Below are 18,971 nucleotides of genomic sequence, written 5' to 3' on the forward strand. Positions count from 1 at the left end.
CACTTCGGGCCTCCCCGTCCCAACCGTCCTCGTGTCCTCACCTCGCCACGCTCCGTACAGCTGACCCAGAGCGACTGCTCGGCCCTCAGTGGACAGACGGCGGCAGGCTGACGACGAGCGAACACGCGGCCGCAGCCGGCGCCTCAAGAGCCCTGCCTCGGCCTTGTGTCCAATAGCATTGTTTAACGTTTCATTGTTTAAAATTGAGGTCTTTGAGGTTTTTGGAGTTGATTTGTGTGCAGGGTAAGAGGTAAGGTTCTACCTTCATTCTTCTTCATGTGGTTATCTAGTTTTAACAGAACCATGTGTTGAAATGCTTTGTCTTCTCCCACATGTATTTTGGCATGTTTATGAAAAATCAAGTGGCTTTATTGCATAGATTTATGTCTAGTCCTCTATTCTATTCTGTGGGCCCACATGCCATCTTTTGTGCCACACTATGCAGTATTTAATGTTATAGCTCTGCACTATACCTTGACATGAGGTATGGTGATGCCACCAGCAGTATGCCTTTTGCTCAAGGTCGTTTAGGCTATCCATGGTCTCTTCTGCTTCCATATGAATTTTAGGATTGTGGTCTTTTCCTTTTTTAAAATTATTGTGTACACGAGTGTGCGCACATATGCATGCGTGTCTGTGTGTGTGTAGAGTGTCAGTGGTGTTATATATGATGTGTTTGTTATGTGATATATAACCATATGTATATGTTCGCGTGTCCATGCCCTATGCACTAACATGTGTAGGCCCGAGAAGAATGTTGGGTGTCCTCCTTTGTTTCTCATTTGCATACTTCCTTGAGATAGGTTCTCTCTCTCAACACAGTGTTGCCATTTAAAACAAGGAGGGCTGGAGAGATGGCTTAGCGGTTAAGCTCTTGCCTGTGAAGCCTAAGGACCCTGGTTCGAGGCTCGGTTCCCCAGGTCCCACGTTAGCCAGATGCACAAGGGGGCTCACGCATCTGGAGTTCGTTTGCAGAGGCTGGAGGCCATGGCACGCCCATTCTCTCTCTCTCCCTCTATCTGTCTTTCTCTCTATGTCTGCCGCTCTCAAATAAAAAAAAAATGAGCAAAAAAAAACAAACAAACAAGGGAATGGGGGGGGGGATGGTTTCATCATGGCATCCATGCAGAAATGACTACAGAAAAAACTGTTGGCTTTGCAAAATGACCCACCTCCTGGGATGACTTTAAATGAAAAGAGTGTTCAGAATTCAATTACACAGTGGATTGTAGACATGGAAGGTGCACCAGGCACCTTATATGAAGGGGAAAAATTTCAACTTCTATTTAAGTTTACTAGTTGATATCCTTTTGACTCTCCTCAGGTCATGTTTACTGGTGAAAACATTCCCGTTCATCCTCATGTTTATAACAATGGTCATATCTGTTTATCCATTCTAACAGAAGACTCGTTCCCAGTGCTGTCAGTCCAGTCAGTTTGTCTTAGCATTATTAGCATGCTTTCCAGCTGCAAAGAAAAGAGGTGACCACCAGATAATTCTTTTAAACTTTTTTTTAAATTTATTTATTTGAGAGTGACAGACACAGAGAGAAGGACAGATAGAGAGAGAGAGAGAGAATGGGCGCGCCAGGGCTTTCAGCCTCTGCAAACGAACTCCAGACGCGTGCACCCCCTTGTGCATCTGGCTAACGTGGGACCTGGGGAACCGAGCCTTGAACTGGGGTCCTTAGGCTTCACAGGCAAGTGTTTAACTGCTAAGCCATCTCTCCAGCCCAAGATAATTCTTTTAATGTGCAAACATGTAACAAGAATCCAAGGAAAACAAAATGGTGGTATCATGATGATGCTTGTTGATACCACTGTTACCATCCTCCTAGCAGAAGATAGTCCTACTGAGAAAATGAGCACTTTGATCATTCAGTCTTTGACTTTAACCTTTGACTGGAAGTGACCTATAGGCAATGAAGACTACTTCCTTTTACTGCATTTTTTACTCGTGTGCATTCTGGGCACATGTTGATCGCTGGTTCAGTCCAGGTAACTGACATGCTTTTATTAGTCATACAGTATTAATGCAGGTGCCAGGAAATGTCAGATACAATTCCATTTTTGTTTTATTTCTAAGCTTTTGGAAGCACTCCAGGCCCTTGTGTGCAATAAGTGACTTCCTTGGCGGGCGAGGGGACATCCATTGCTGGCAGTGGGTGCTGTCATAGGAATTGCTTGCTAACTCCTGCCATGGGTGAGCCATGCATGATAGAGCCTATGAAATGGAGATTAGTGAGGGATCCCACATCACCTTGAACATCACCCCAAGTGTTTATATTTGGATTCTATGCACTGTGTTCCTAAGATTAACAGCATGAATTAAAATTGAGTTTTAAAGGACTGTAAAAGATCATTGTGTATTTATTTAATTGTTTATATCTGCTGTCAAATTGTTTTGACATGGGAAGTTTTAAAAGAACATTGGCAGAGAGGTACGATAGGTTATCCCTATGGTGAAACTAAATTTATTTGTTGTATATAGTTTTCAGTCTCTGTAGTTAAGGTATGAATAATATAGGGTATGGATGGTTTAACCAAGGCTTTATTTTGGAAGTAAGAAAATTGGCAGTAATGAGAAAGATGCTGTAGTCTGACATTTGGGTCTGTTAATTGTACATTAAAGATTTTACCCCAACTAGATTATGCTCTGTTACTTCCTGCTAGCCATCAGCATGAGCTGTACTGCCTAAACACTATTTCATTTATTTATGTTTGGAAAATCCATAGACATTTTTGTTTGCAATCTTGTTTCTTTTGTTATGTTTTGAGTCAAGTTTGAATGTTCAATACTTCAGTTGCAAACTTTTTTTTCTCAATTTTTTTTTATATTTTTTTAGATTATTTATTTATTTATTGAGAGAGACAGACACAGAGAGAAAGACAGATAGAGGGAGAGAGAGAGAATGGGCGCGCCAGGGCTTCCAGCCTCTGCAAACGAACTCCAGACGCGTGCGCCCCCTTGTGCATCTGGCTAACGTGGGACCTGGGGAACCGAGCCTCGAACCAGGGTCCTTAGGCTTCACAGGCAAGCGCTTAACCGCTAAGCCATCTCTCCAGCCCCTTTTTCTCAATTTTTATTAACATTTTCCATGATTATAAAAAGTATCCCATGGTAATACCCTCCCCCCCCCACTTTTCCCTGTGAAATTCCATACTCCATCATATCCCCTACTCATCTCTATCAGTCTCTATTTATTTATCTTATTTTGATGTCATGTTCTTTTCCTCCTCTTATGATGGTCTTGTGTAGGTAGTGTCAGGCACTATGAGGTCATGGATATAGAGGTCATTTTATGTCTGGAGGGAGCACGTTGTAAGGAATCCTACCCTTCCTTTGGCTCTTACATTCTTTCTGACACCTCTTTCACATTAGACCCTGAGCCTTGGAAGGTGTGATCGAGATGTTACTCGGTACTCCAGCTACTTCTTTCCAGCACTATGATACCTTCTGAGTCATCCAAAAGTCACTGCCATCTGAAAAGAGAAGATTCTCTCTGCTCCTGCTTGGGTCCTGCTGTTGGTTCAAGTTGGCGTGGCCTGTCCTGGGACCACTGCTCTGTTCGCTGGAGCTGGGCACTGGCGATGGGGGAGGGGAGGATGCCGATGCTGCTCTAGTTCTCTCTCTGGTCCATGTGTTCTTCTACCTTGTGATCTGCTCCTCTATTGTTCACGGCCACTCTCCCTTCACATTTCTTGAATTTGTGGAGAGCTCCTGTGTGAGTGGAAGCTCACCTCACCTGGCTTTTCCTGCAGCTCAAGCTGAGCCTGGCGGCTTTCTGGTACTCTGCCTCTGCTGTGGCTCGGCGGACCTGCCAGAGCTGCTTCTGCCCGCCTGTGTGGGCTCTGGATGCTCTGGATCTCTGCTACTTCTCCGGTGCCATTTCAATACTATACACCTCACTTTTTAGTAAAAATGTGTGTTTTGCTGAGGTTTGTTTTGGCTTTTCCCCACTAGGCTGCTTTGGCGTGGTACCTACATCGCCATCTTAACCAGAAGTCAGTTGCAAACTTTTTATCAAGTTTTTTTCCTGTAACTTTTCTATACTTTGTAAGTATCATATTGTCTTTCAGTCTTGTACCCTAAAATAAGAAATACATTTTTTTAAATTTTTTTTTTTTTTTTTTTTTTTTAAATTTTTTTTAATTAATTAATTTATTTATTTGACAGCGACAGACACAGAGAGAAAGACAGATAGAGGGAGAGAGAGAGAATGGGCGTGCCAGGGCTTCTAGCCTCTGCAAACGAACTCCAGACGCATGCGCCCCCTTGTGCCTCTGGCTAACATGGGACCTGGGGAACCGAGCCTCGAACCAGGGTCCTTAGGCTTCACAGGCAAGCGCTTACCCGCTAAGCCATCTCTCCAGCCCCATTTTTTTAAATTTTTATTAACATTTTCCATGATTATAAAATATATCCCATGGTAATTCCCTCCCTCCCCACACCCACACTTTCCCATTTGAAATTCCATTCTCCATCATATTACCTCCCCATTACAATCATTGTAATTACATATATACAATATCAAACTATTAAGTATCCTCCTCCCTTCCTTTCTCTACCCTTTAAGTCTCCTTTTTACCTCACTGGCCTCTGCTACTAAGTATATTCATTCTCACACAGAAGCCCAATCATCTGTAGCTAGGATCCACATATGAGAGAGAACATGTGGCGCTTGGATTTCTGGGCCTGGGTTACATCACTTAGTATAATACTTTCCAGGTCCATCCATTTTTCTGAAAATTTCATAACTTCATTTTTCTTTACTGCTGAGTAGAACTCCATTGTATAAATGTGCCACATCTTCATTATCCACTCATCTGTTGAGGGACATCTAGGCTGGTTCCATTTCCTAGCTATTATAAATTGAGCAGCAATAAACATGGTTGAGCACGTACTTCTAAGGAAATGAGATGAGTCCTTTGGATATATGCCTAGGAGTGCTATAGATGGGTCATATGGTAGATCAATCTTTAGCTGTTTTAGGAACCTCCACACTGTTTTCCACAATGGCTGGACCAGATTGCATTCCCACAAGCAGTGTAGAAGGGTTCCTTTTTTTCCACATCCCCGCCAATGTTTATGATCATTTGTTTTCATGATGGTGGCCAATCTGACAGGAGTGAGATGGAATCTCAATGTAGTTTTAATCTGCATTTCCCTGATGACTAGTGACGTAGAACATTTTTTTAGATGCTTATATGCCATTCGTATTTCTTCCTTTGAGAACTCTCTATTTAGCTCCATAGCCCATTTTTTGATTGGCTTGTTTGATTCCTTATTTTTTAACTTTTTGAGTTCTTTGTATATCCTAGACATTAATCCTCTATCAGATATATAGCTGGCGAAGATATTTTCCCATTCTGTAGGTTGCCTCTTTGCTTTTTTCACTGTGTCCTTTGCAGTGCAAAATCTTTGTAATTTCATGAGGTCCCAGTGATTAATCTGTGGTTTTATTGCCTGAGCAATTTGTATTCATAAAGTCTTTGCCAAGACCAATATGTTGAAGAGATTCCCCTACTTTTTCCTCTAGCAGTTTCAGAGTTTCCGATCTGATGTGAAGGTCTTTAATCCATTTGGACTTAATTCTTGTGCATGGTGAGAGAGAAGAATCTATTTTCATTCTTCTGCAGATATATATCCAGTTTTCAAAACACCATTTGCTGAAGAGGCTGTCTCTTCTGCAATGAGTATATTTGGCATTTTTATTGAATATCAGGTGGCTATAGCTACTTGGGCTTACCTCTGGGTCCTCTATTCTGTTCCACTGATCTACATGTCTTTGTGCCAGTACCATGCTGTTTTTGTTACTATGGCTCTGTAGTATAGGTTAAAATCACGTATGGTGATACCACCAGCCTCCTTTTAGTTGCTCAGTATTATTTTAGATATTCGAGGATTTTTGTGATTCCAAATGCATTTTTGGATGTTTTTTTCTATTTCCATGGAGAAAGCCTTTGGAATTTTGATAGGGATTGCATTAAATGTGTAGATTGCTTTAGGTAGGATTGCCATTTTTACAATATTGATTCTTCCAATCCAGGAATAAGGGATGTTTCTCCACTTTCTAGTGTCTTCTGCAATTTCTCGCTTGAGTGTTTTAAAGTTCTCATTGTAAAGATTCTTTACTTCCTTAGTTAGGTTTATTCTAAGGTACTTTATTTTTTTTTTTTTGATGCAATTGTGAATGGGAGTGATTCTCTGATTTCATCCTCTGTGTGTTTGTTGTTAGCATATAGGAAGGCTACTGATTTCTGTGTATTTATTTTATATCCTGCTACATGGCTGTAGGTTTTGATCAGCTCTAACAGTTTGCTAGTAGAATCTTTAGAGTCCTTTATGTATAGAATCATGTCATCTGCAAATAATGATAACTTGATCTCTTCCTTTCCAATTTGTATCCCTTTTATGTGTGTCTCTTGCCTTATTGTTATGGCTAAGACTTCCAAAACTATATTAAATAAAAGTGGGGACAGTGGACACCCTTGTCTTGTTCCTGGTTTTAGTGGAAAAGCTTCTAGTTTTTCCCCATTTAGTAATATGTTGGCTGTAGGCTTGTCATAAATAGCCTTTATTATATTGAGATATGTTCCTTCTATTCCCAGTCTCTGTAGGATTTTTATCATGAAGGGATGTTGGATTTTGTCAAATGCTTTCTCTACGTCTAATGAGGTGATCATGTGATTTTTGTCCTTCAACCGTTTATGTAATGTATTACATTTATAGATTTGCGTATGTTGAACCATCCCTGCATCTCTGGGATAAAGCCTACTTGGTCAGGGTGAATGATCTTTTTGATATACTCTTGTATTCTGTTTGCCAATATTTTGTTGAGAATTTTTGCATCTATGTTCATGAGGGAGATTGGTCTGTAATTTTCTTTTTTTGTTCTATCTTTGCCTGGTTTTGGTATCAAGGTGATACTGGCCTCATAGAAGGGCTTTGGTAGAATTCCTTCTTTTTCTATTTCCTGGAACAGCTTAAGAAGCAATGATGTTAGCTCTTCCTTAAAAGTCTGGTAAAATTCAGCAGTGAATCCATCTGGGCCTGGGCTTTTTTTAGTTGGGAGATTATCGATAACTGTTCGGATCTCCATGTTTGTTATAGGTCTATTTAAGTGATTAATCTCATTTTGATTTAATTTAAGTAGGTCATATAGATCAAGGAAATCATCCATTTCTTTCAGATTTTCATACTTTGTGGAGTATATGCTTTTATAGTATGTCCCTATGATTTTTTGAATTTCTCTGGAATCTGTTGTGATGTTGCCTTGTTCATCTCTGATTTTATCAATTTGTGTCTCTTCTCTCTTTCTTTTGGTCAGATTTGCTAAGTGTTTATCAATCTTGTTTATCCTTTCAAAGATCCACCTCTTTGTTTCATTAATTCTTTGGATTGTTCTTTTTGTTTCTATTTCATTAATTTCTGCCCTAATCTTTATTATTTCTTCCCGTCTACTGATTTTTGGTTTGCCTTGTTCTTCTTTTTCCAAGGCTTTAAGGCAAAACATTAGGTCGTTTACTTGCGACCTTTCTAATTTCTTAATATAGGCACTCAAGGCTATAAATTTACCTCTTAGAACTGCCTTCATTGTGTCCCAGAGATTTTGGTATGTTGTGTTCTCATTATCATTTGACTCTATAAATTTTTTGATTTCCTTTTTGATTTTCATTGACCCATTCATCATTTAGTAGTGTATTGTTTAGTTTCCATGATTTTGTGTATGCTCTATAGCCTTTCTTGCTACTGATTTGTAATTTAATTCCATTGTGGTCAGATAGAATGCAAGGAATTATTTCAATTTTCCTGAATTTGTTAAGATTTGCTTTGTGTCCTAATATATGGTCTATTTTAGAGAATGTTCCATGTGCTGCTGAAAAGAATGTATATTCTGCAGCCTTTGGATGAAATGTCCTGTATCTATCTGTTAAGTCCAATCCTTCTATGACCTCATTTAGTCCAGATGCCTCTCTGTTTATTTTTTCCTGGGATGACCTGTCAATTGATGAGAGTGGGGTGTTAAAGTCACCCACCAGCACTGTGTTTGGTGTTATCTGTGACCTTAGTTCTAATAGTGTTTGTTTGATGAATTTGGGAGACCCCATGTTAGGTGCATATATGCTTAGGATTGTAATGTCCTCCTGTTGGAGTGTGCCCTTAATCAATATAAAGTGACCTTCCTTATCTTTCTTGACTAACGTTGGACTAAAGTCTACCCTGTCCGATATTAGGATAGCAACCCCTGCTTATTTTCTAGGCCCATTTGCTTGAAACACCGTGTTCAAACCTTTCACCCTAAGATAATGTCTATCCTTTGTAGAAAGGTGAGTTTCTTGGAGACAACAAACTGTAGGATCCTGCTTTTTAACCCAGTCTGCAAATCTATGTCTTTTCGTTGGGGTATTGAGGCCATTGATTAAGAGATATTATTGAAAGGTGTGTATTTATGTTTGTCATTTTTTTTTTTTTTTGTGGTTCTGGTTCTACCTGTGCTCTCTTCTGTTATCTAGTATTTGAGTATTGCTTGTTTTTTCTAGGTTCCTTATATGTGTGCTTTTCCTTTTCTTCAGCATGGAGGGTTCTATCAAGTATTTTCTGTAGAGCTGGTTTTGTCTTCAAATACTCCTTTAACCTTCTTTTGTCATGGAATGTCCTTATTTATCTGTCTATTTGAATGGATAACTTTGCAGGATAAAGTAACCTTGGTTGACAGTTGTTATCTTTCAGAACTTGGAATATATCACTCCAAGCCCTTCTGGCTTTAAATGTTTGTGTTGAATAATCTGCTGTAATCCTGATGGGCTTACTTTTGTAGGTTACTTGATTTTTCTCTCTAACTGCTTTCAATATTTTTTCTTTGGTGTGTGTGTTTGGAAGTTTGATTATAATATGGTGAGGAGAGGTTCTTTCCAGGTTTTGTCTGGCTGGGGTTCTAAAGGCTTCCTTTATCTGTATTGGCACCTCTTTCCCAATTTGGGGGAAATTTTCTTCTATGATTTTTTTTTTTTAGAAGAAATACAGAACTTTAATGAAGACTATTCCCTTTGGTATGCGAGACTCGCGGAACATGACAAGAAAAGTGGATGGCTGCGAGGATGAGAACAAGTCCCCGCATTGGCTGGTCTGCGGCGGCCACATCACCATTCGCACTCTCTCTCTCTCACCCAGCACTATCTGGCCACACTTCCTCCTGGTCTTGCCCTAAGAGGCCCATGTTTTCAGTTGGAGTCTCTCGTTTAAAAAAATAACAAGAAGCAAAGAAAGGGATAATCCTGCTAGTCCTAGTAACCCCCAGACCCCAAGAGGAAAATGGCAATTGGAAAAGGGCTTGGAAAAGTCAGAGGCGATGTAGAAATGTAATAACTGGTGACCGTCATTTCATGCTCAAAAGCCAGGGAAAACAAAACTGGTCAGGTCCATCTACAGATGCATGTAGAACAAACATGGCTGTGGTTCCAAATGTACAGATGGCACCTGGGGATTGTCTACCGCTTCATTCGCAAGGCTGGCACAGAACCTGCCTGGAGGTTAACTTGCACTTGTAGGAGGCCTGAGTTTGGTCACCCACAGCCAAGAAAGGGCAGATGGGGTGGGCTGAAGGAGGAAAGGCTACACTTTGGCTGTCAAATATAACACACATGCAACATGGGAGGGGCGGGCTGAAGAAATGTATATACAGACCCCTTGGGGAAAGCGGTCCGGCCAGGAGGCACTGAGCAAAGGGAGGGTCCAACTACCCCCGGCCGGGAGGGGGGTCTAGGGCAATCTCTAAGGGCCACGTTATCACCCTTGAGGAGAGGGGGACAGCTGCTACTCCTGCCCTGGTTCTTCCAACCCACACCGGAGGGGCAGGGTTGCTGAGCAAAAGGGCAGGGTCTCAGAAGCCAAGGTGTCAGCACCCATCCTCAACTCAGGAGCCTGAGAATTCTACATCAAGTATCTGCAAACCCAGGAGATGGCAAAGGCACAAAGTTTCAACAGTGGGTAGGGTACTAAAAGGAGTCTGGGGTACCCTGAAGCACGGGCATAGACCAGAGGTATGATTAATTCCCTTCCCCAAAAGTTGATTGCTCCACTGGGCCTGTCACCACAGGGGGGTGTCCCATGACAAGCACCCACTTTCTAGGGGTAGGGCACATTGGGTTGGCACAGGAAAGGCCCAGGCAAGGGCCACTCTGCACATTAATACTTTGGTGAGGTTTGGGGACAAGCAGGATGCTACCCCAGGATCCTAACTCAAACCCTCTCATTCAGGTGGATACTAAACCCAGAGTCCACAGTACTCCCAGCTCCCACCCCAAGCCAAGCCCACAGAACAGAAGTCCTGAGGGTTAGGGGAGCAGGGTGGAAGGGCTGGGGGGGGCATCCTCTGGGAGGGAGACTGGGGAAAGATCACACTTTCCGCTCCACAGGTTGCTGTAGGCACAGTTCGCTGCCCGCAGAGATGATGGGCAGGTGATTGTCCACGTGGTAGCTAATGAGGTGACTGACACTCAAAGTGGTGATCCTTTGTCCAAACCACGCCCTCTGGGTCAACCAGAAGCAGGGGCTTGGGCTGCCCACTCTGCAAGCCAGTAAGCACATATTGGCCAGGTGTGGTTGTACTCTCGCGCACCAGGAAGTCACCATTGAGCTGCAGAAGCGCCTTGGCCTCCCGCTGGCTCAGCTTCCCATGGAACCAGGCCTCCCCTTGGAGCTGCTCAGCCATGGACAGGGACTGGGCAGGCAGAGGTGCCCGAAGAGCATCTTCAAAGGGCTTCATGTTGAAGAGGTCCCGGGGTGTGCTGCCACTGATGGCCAGATTGGGGGGCCCGGCTCCCCCTTGCCTGGCCTTGTCTAGGTTCTGGATGTTGACATAGGAGGGATCATCAAAGAGCTCTCTGCCTGAGCAGGGTGGTGGAGGCAGCATCTGTTTACGGACTTCAGGGTCTCCTGCAGCAGGCTGCCCTATGGGCAGGGTTGCTCCCAGGTGGCTGGGTGGCTGGGCACTGGGTGGAGTGGGTCGAGCAGCCCCTGGAGTAGCTCCTTCCTGAAGCCTCATGTCTACCACCCCCCCAAGAGGGGGTTCCTTCCCAGGGAAGTCATTGTAGTACTGATGATCAGGTGGCTCCTCTTCTTCCTCATCCCAAGCAGAGCCATCAAAACCAGCCATCCTGTCATGAGGGGCAACCAGCTTAGGTGGGTTCCTGAGGTATTGTTTGAAACGCAACTCAAAGGCCTGGCCAATGGTGCTGATGACGTCCTGAGCAAGCCCTTCGGGACACTCCAGGATGTGGCAGGCTCTCTGATTCACGGGGTCTTTGGCAACATAGGCAACATACTCAGCTGTGTCCGGATCCCCACCAGACACGAATGAGATAAGATTGCATGTGGTGGTTGGCAATGATCTGTTTGCAGTCTGCGGCCATGAGGTTGAGGCTGCTGGTGGAGACTGTGAGAGTTAGTGGCATTCCGGCAAATTTTAGGTTACTCCTCCCCAGGATAGAGCTGGGCGGGTGGCTACAGGGCTTTCTCCTCCTTGTTGCTCCCTTAGCACTTGGCACAGCCTCACACACCAGACTGATGGCCTCCCTGGTGACCTGGGTCCGGGTGTTGAAGTCCAGGGCTCGCATGGACTGCAGGACCTCCACACAGCCCATGTACTGAACCAAGTAGGAAACCCCGGGTCCCATGACTTTGTCGTTGGGATGCAGCCAGCCCCGTGTGGGCTTATTGACAAAGCTCCCGTGTCGGGTCCACTCCTCGTACCCCAGCTGGCCCCCTTCTACCCAAGTCTTGCGCCCGCCGCCTCCACTCAGCTTGTTCATGTCCTGGAGGAGGGGCAGGGGGCCTGAGTCCATCATGGCTGTCCCTGCAGTCCCTTCCCCATCTTCCGTGGCCTTTCCAGGCTCCCCCTTAGGGCCCAGGCGCCCCCCAGTCGGATTGGCCAGCTTCAGGTTGCTTATCTGGGGGAAGAAGGAGCACAGGGTGGTGGGACTGTCGTCCCCAGGCAGAGAAGGCAGAATGGGCCCCAGGGACGAGACTGATGGGGAAGGCAGCTCCTCCGGAGGGGTGGATCTCGAAGCCCCCTCTTCCAGCGATGACAGAGATTCATTCCGAAGTGCGTTGTACTTGAGCTTTGGGGGTAGGAGATCCATGACCAGGGTGAGAGGGGACTGCTGCCCAGCCCGGCCCAGCCCCCCTGCCAGCTTAGGCAAGGGGGCCAGGCAGGGGCATCCGCAGGCCCTTAGTCTGGTCTGACCTCTGCGGCCCAGTGGTCACAGGGATCCTGGGGAAGCGAAGGACATGTCACGTCTGCACCCCCACTTCAGACCTAGACAGTTTCAGATCTCATCCCTGCCCAGCCCAGGGCGGGGGGCCTCTTCTCTCTTCTATGATTTTGTTGAAGACACCTACTATGCCTTTGGAGTGGAATTCTTCTCCTTCCACTATTCCCTGAATTCTAATATTTGATCTTTTCATAGTGTCCCGAATATCTTGAAATTCCCACTCATACTTTTCTATAAGTTTGTCTTTCTCTTTGTTGGCCTGTATTAGATCTGCCACCTGGTCTTCTAGCTTAGATATTCTGTCCTCTCCTTCATCCATTCTACTGGTGAGATTTTCTACAGAGTTTTTTATTTCATTAGTAGTAGTAATTCTGACTGGTTTTTCTTTATTATTTCTGTTTCCTTATTTATGTCTTGTATTGCCTTCTTTATTTCATTAAATTGGTGTCCTGCATCTTCTTTGATTCCTTTGATTTCCTCTTTAAGTTCCTCTTTGACTCTTGATTTGTTCTCTGACTTCTTTGAACATATTTACAGTCATTCTTTTGAAATCCTTTTAGGCATTTCCTCTAACTCGTTCTCACTGGAGGTAATTTCTGATACATTAATACTTTTAGGTGGATTTATATCGTCTTGCTTTTTAGTGTTTCTTGTGTTATAATGTATATATTTTTGCATCTTGGATTAAGTTAATGCTTGGATTTTCTAGCTAGCTGGGTATTCTTAGCTGTATCAATTGATTTGATGTTATATATTTTCATGGTAGGAGCTTAGGTGTTAGATGTGGCTCTTAAGACTCTGAGAGTATCTACAAAGGTGCTCCTAGGGGTTGAGTTTCCCTGCTATGGGAGTATTCAAGTAGGCTGAGTGGAATAAAACACAGGTAAATTCTAAAAGTTATCTAAACACTGTACCCATTCAGTCAAAAACAGCCCCAAGTATGTATGGTAGAGTAGTTATTATAACAACCAGATCCTCTATCAACATAGAGGTTAAGATTTCTGGTCTGTTGAGGGATCCCAGTCAGCTTGTGACCAAGTGAGAACCTTCCCTGGTGCAAACCCAGTTACCTTGGATGAGTTTGGTCTCAGTCAAGTTGCTGCCTGGGTTGGGCTGCTGTTCTGATTTCTGGAGCTGGGCACTGGCTTTTCCTGTGGGGCAAGCCAAGCCTGGCAAGTGTGGCCCTGCAGATCAGCACCCCCACTGCTGGAACTGCTGCTGCAAAAGCTGCCTCTGCTGGGTCTGTCAGCAGCTCAGGCTGCTGCTGCTGGGCCCACTGCTGCTGTTGCCTCTGCTGCTGCTGCTGCTGTAGCTGCCACTTCTGGAGTCACTGCTGTTGCTAAAGCTGCTGCTGCTGGGTCTGCTGTTGTTGCTGCTCCTGGGTCTGCTGCTGCTGGGTCTGCCGCTGCTGCCGCTCCTGGGTCTGCTGCTGCTGGGGCCTCTGGGACTGGTTCCGGAGCTGCTGATGTTGCTGCCAAACTCTGGTCCAGCTTGGGTCCCGCCGTTGGCTCAAGTTGGCGTGGCCAGGTCCGGGGACACTGGAGCTGGGCTCAGGTGGTGAGGGAGGGGAGGGAGCCGCAGCTGCTCTGGTTCTCTCACTGTTCCACGTGTTCTTCTACCTTGCGGTCTGTGTCCGCTGCTCACTGCCGCTCTCCCTTCATGTTTCCTGAGTTGCGGAGAGCGCCGGTGTGAGGGGAAGCTCCCGCACCTGGTTTTTCCTGCAACTGGAGCCAAGCCTGGCAGCTTTCTGGTGCGCCCCACTGCCGCCATGGTTGGCAGAGCTCCCTGGGCCGCTTTTGCCGGCCTGTGCGGGTTCTGGATGCTCTGGATCTCTCCTACTTCTCCTCTGCCGCTTCAATTTCCTATACACCCCACTTTTTAGTAAAAGTGTGTATTTTGCTGAGTTTTTTTGGTCTTCCCCACCCCCTGCAGGCTGCTTTGGCGTGGTACCTACGCCGCCATCTTAACTGGAAATCCAAGAAATACATTTTTGACAGAGGCTTAATGTTTAAAAAAAAAAAATAAAACAAGGGAATCACAGTGATTCTCTAGTTCCTATTCCCAAGGTCTGGGGTAACAGATGTGTGTGGCCATTCCCATCCTTTTATGTGGGTGCTGGGAAATGGAATTGTTTCCTGGCTGAATTTGTTTACTTATTTTTATTTTTTTAATGACCAAACAGCATTCATATATATATAGGATCATGTGATAATTCTATTTTTAGTTGTTTGAGAAATCTTCGTACTGTTTTCCAGAATAGCTCTGTCAGTTTATATTCCCATTGATGGTGTGCAAGGTTTCTTTGTTTTGTATAACCTCACCAACACTTGGTAATATTTGGTCCTTTTGATTATAACCATCTTAGCATGTGTAAGGTGATTTTAATTTGCATTTCCTTACAATTACCAATAATGAGCATTTAAAATAGATCCACTGGACGTTTATATGCCTTCTCTTTTGAAGAGTCTATGTAGATCTGCATTAGCCTTCCATTGCTATAACAAAATAGCCAAGGTAATCAGCTTATAATGAGAAAGGGCTTATCTTGGCTCATAAGTTTGAAAGTTTCAGCTCATGATCAGTTGGACTTGCTGCTTTGGTCTGCAGCAAGCAGTACATCATAACAAAATCACCCACCTCATCACTAGATGGGGAACATAGACAAAGAATAAGCCTGCCCCAACTTTTATTTTTCAAAATATATGGAGATTGTGCATGCCTTGTTTTTCCAGTTCACTATGATATTGCCTCAATATATATCATTGAATAGTGCATTTTCCATTCATTTAAGGTGTGACTTGCATCATGTACTGTGTTCCTGTATTGTTTTAGGTTTATCTCTGGATTTTTCTCTTTGTTATGGTGTTTTCCATGCAATTACTGAACCAGTATTAAAGGTCTACATTGTTGTGGATTTTTACAATGAAAATCTGGAAACCGTAGTTCATCCTCACTAGCTTTTCTAGCTATTCTAGTTTTTCTATATCAACTTCAGAACCAGATAGATAAGCTATATATACATGTCCTTAAATACCCCATTGGCACTGAAATTTTTCTTTTTTTGTTTTTTTTTTAAAATTTTTATTAACATTTTCCATGATTATAAAATATATCCCATGGTAATTCCCTCCCTCCCCACACCCACACTTTCCCATTTGAAATTCCATTCTCCATCATATTACCTCCCCATTACAATCATTGTGATTACATATATACAATATCAACCTATTAAGTATCCTCCTCCCTTCCTTTCTCTACACTTTATGTCTCCTTTTTAACTTACTGGCCTCTGCTACTAAGTATTTTCATTCTCATGCAGAAGCCCAGACATCTGTAGCAAGAATCCACATATGAGAGAGAACATGTGGTGCTTGGCTTTCTGGGTCTGGGTTACCTCACTTAGTATAATACTTTCCAGGTCCATCCATTTTTCTGAAAATTTCATAACTTCATTTTTCTTTACCGCTGAGTAGAATTCCATTGCATAAATGTGCCACATCTTAATTATCCACTCATCTGTTGAGGGACATCTAGGCTGGTTCCATTTCCTAGCTATTATAAATTGAGCAGCAATAAACATGGTTGAGCACATACTTCTAAGGAAATGAGATGAGTCCTTTGGATATATCCCTAGGAGTGCTATAGCTGGGTCATATGGTAGATCAATCTCTAGCTGTTTTAGGAACCACCACACTGATTTCCACAATGGCTGGACCAGATTGCATTCCCACCAGCAGTGCAGAAGGGTTCCTTTTTTTTCCACATCCCCGCCAACATTTATGATCATTTGTTTTCATGATGGTGGCCAATCTGACAGGAGTGAGATGGAATCTCAATGTAGTTTTAATCTGCATTTCCCTGATGACTAGTGATGTAGAACATTTTTTTAGATGCTTATATGCCATTCGTATTTCTTCCTTTGAGAACTCTCTATTTAGCTCCATAGCCCATTTTTTGATTGGTTTGTTTGATTCCTTATTATTTAACTTTTTGAGTTCTTTGTATATCCTAGATATTAATCCTCTATCAAATATATAGCTGGCGAAGATTTTTTCCCATTCTGTAGGTTGCCTCTTTGCTTTTTTCACAGTCTCCTTTGCGGTGCAAAATCTTTGTAATTTCATGAGGTCCCAGTGATTAATCTGTGGTTTTATTGCCTGAGCAATTGGGGTTGTATTCAGAAAGTCTTTGCCAAGACCAATATATTGAAGGGTTTCCCCTACTTTTTCTTCTAGCAGTTGCAGAGTTTCCGGTCTGATGTTAAGGTCTTTAATCCATTTGGACTTAATTCTTGTGCATGGCGAGAGAGAAGAATCTATTTTCATCCTTCTGCAGATATATATCCACTTTTCAAAACACCATTTGCTGAAGAGGCTGTCTCTTTTGCAATGGGTATTTTTGGCATTTTTATCAAATATCAGGTGGCTATAGCTACTTGGGCTTACATCTGGGTCCTCTATTCTGTTCCACTGATCTACATGTCTGTTCTTGTGCCAGTACCACACTGTTTTTGTTACTATGGCTCTGTAGTATAGGTTAAAATCAGGTATGGTGATACCACCAGCCTCTTTTTTGTTGCTCAGCATTATTTTAGGTATTCGAGGTTTTTAGTGATTCCAAATGAATTTTTGGATTGGTTTTTCTATTTCCATGAAGAAAGCCTTTGGAATTTTGATAGGGATTGCATTAAATGTGTAGATTGCTTTAGGTAAGATTGCCATTTTCACAATATTGATTCTTCCAATCCAGGAACAAGGGATGTTTCTCCACTTTCTAGTGTCTTCTGCAATTTCTCGTTTGAGTGTTTTAAAGTTCTCATTGTATAGATTCTTTACTTCCTTGGTTAGGTTTATTCCAAGGTACTTTATATTTTTGATGCAATTGTGAATGGGAGTGATTCTCTGATTTCATCCTCTGTGTGTTTGTTGTTAGCATATATGAAGGCTACTGATTTCTGTGTATTTATTTTGTATCCTGCTACATTGCTGTAGGTTTTGATCAGCTCTAATAGCTTGCTAGTAGAGTCTTTAGGGTCCTTTATGTATAGAATCATGTCATCTGCAAATAATGATAACTTGATTTCTTCCTTTTCAATATGTATTCATTTTATGTGTGTCTCTTGCCTTATTGCTATGGCTAAGACTTCCAAAACTATATTAAATAAAAGTGGGGACAGTGGACACCCTTGTCTTGTTCCTGATTTTAGTGGAAAAGCTCCCAGTTTTTCCCCATTTAGTAATATGTTGGCTGTAGGCCTGTCATAAATAGCCTTTATTATATTGAGATATGTTTCTTCTATTCCCAGTCTCTGTAGGACTTATATAATGAAGGGATGTTGGATTTTGTCAATGATTTCTTTGTGTCTAATGAGATGATCATGTGATTTTTGTCCTTCAACCCGTTTATGTAATGTATTACATTTATAGATTTGCGTATGTTGAACCATCCCTGCATCTCTGGGATAAAGCCTAGTAGGTCAGGGTGAATGATCTTTTTGATATACTCTTGTATTCTGTTTGCCAATATTTTGTAGAGAATTTTTGCATCTATGTTCATGAGGGAGATTGGTCTGTAATTTTCTTTTTTTGTTCTATCTTTGCCTGGTTTTGGTATCAGGGTGATGCTGGCCTCATAGAAGGGCTTTGGTAGAACTCCTTCTTTTTCTATTTCCTGGAAAAGCTTAAGAAGCAATGGTGTTAGCTCTTCCTTAAAAGTCTGGTAAAATTCAGCAGTGAATCCATCTGGGCCTGGGCTTTTTTTAGTTGGGAGATTATTGTTAACTGTTTGGATCTCCATGTTTGTTATAGGTCTATTTAAGTGATTAATCTCATTTTGATTTAATTTAGGTAGGTCATATAGATCAAGGAAATCATCCATTTCCTTCAGATTTTCATACTTTGTGGAATATATGCTTTCATAGTACATCCCTATGATTTTTTGAATTTATCTGGAATCTGTTGTGATGTTACCTTGTTCATCTCTGATTTTATTAATTTGTGTCTCTTCTCTCTTTCTTTTGGTCACATTTGCTAAGGGTTTATCAATCTTGTTTATCCTTTCAAAGAACCAAGTCTTTGTTTCATTAATTCTTTGAATCTTTCTTTTTGTTTCTATTTCATTAATTTCTGCCGTAACCTTTATTATTTCTTCCCGTCTACTGATTTTTGGTTTGCCTTGTTCTTCTTTTTCCAAGGGTTTAAGGGGAAGCATTAGGTCGTTTACTTGCGACCTTTCTAATTTCTTAATATAGGCACTCAAGGCTATAAATTTACCTCTTAGAACTGCCTTCATTGTGTCCCAGAGATTTTGGTATGTTGTGTTCTCATTATCATTTGACTCTATAAATTTTTTGATTTCCTTTTTGATTTCTTCATTGACCCATTCATCATTTAGTAGTGTATTGTTTAGTTTCCATGATTTTGTGTATGCTCTATAGCCTTTCTTGCTACTGATTTGTAATTTAATTTCATTGTGGTCAGATAGAATGCAAGGAATTATTTCAATTTTCCTGAATTTGTTAAGATTTGCTTTGTGTCCTAATATATGGTCTATTTTAGAGAATGTTCCATGTGCTGCTGAAAAGAATGTATATTCTGCAGCCTTTCGATGAAATGTCCTGTAGCTATCTGTTAAGTCCATTCCTTCTATGACCTCATTTAGTCCAGGTGCCTCTCTGTTTATTCTTTCCCGGGATG

At 42.4% G+C, this 18,971-nt stretch overlaps 1 protein-coding gene across 1 annotated transcript; it reads right to left on the reverse strand.

The window, feature by feature from the left end:
- Window positions 1-10,188: 10,188 nt before the first annotated feature.
- On the reverse strand, window positions 10,189-12,287 carry LOC101606997 (SHC-transforming protein 1-like). Its single transcript, XM_045158847.1, is given in 3 exon segments — window positions 10,189-10,499; window positions 10,501-11,366; window positions 11,368-12,287. Coding segments are annotated over 3 exon segments (1,743 nt in total). The 5' UTR covers window positions 12,145-12,287; the 3' UTR covers window positions 10,189-10,399.
- Window positions 12,288-18,971: the final 6,684 nt, after the last annotated feature.

The sequence above is a fragment of the Jaculus jaculus genome, chromosome 9, assembly GCF_020740685.1.
Source record: "Jaculus jaculus isolate mJacJac1 chromosome 9, mJacJac1.mat.Y.cur, whole genome shotgun sequence".
Classification (NCBI taxonomy): Eukaryota; Metazoa; Chordata; class Mammalia; order Rodentia; family Dipodidae; genus Jaculus; species Jaculus jaculus.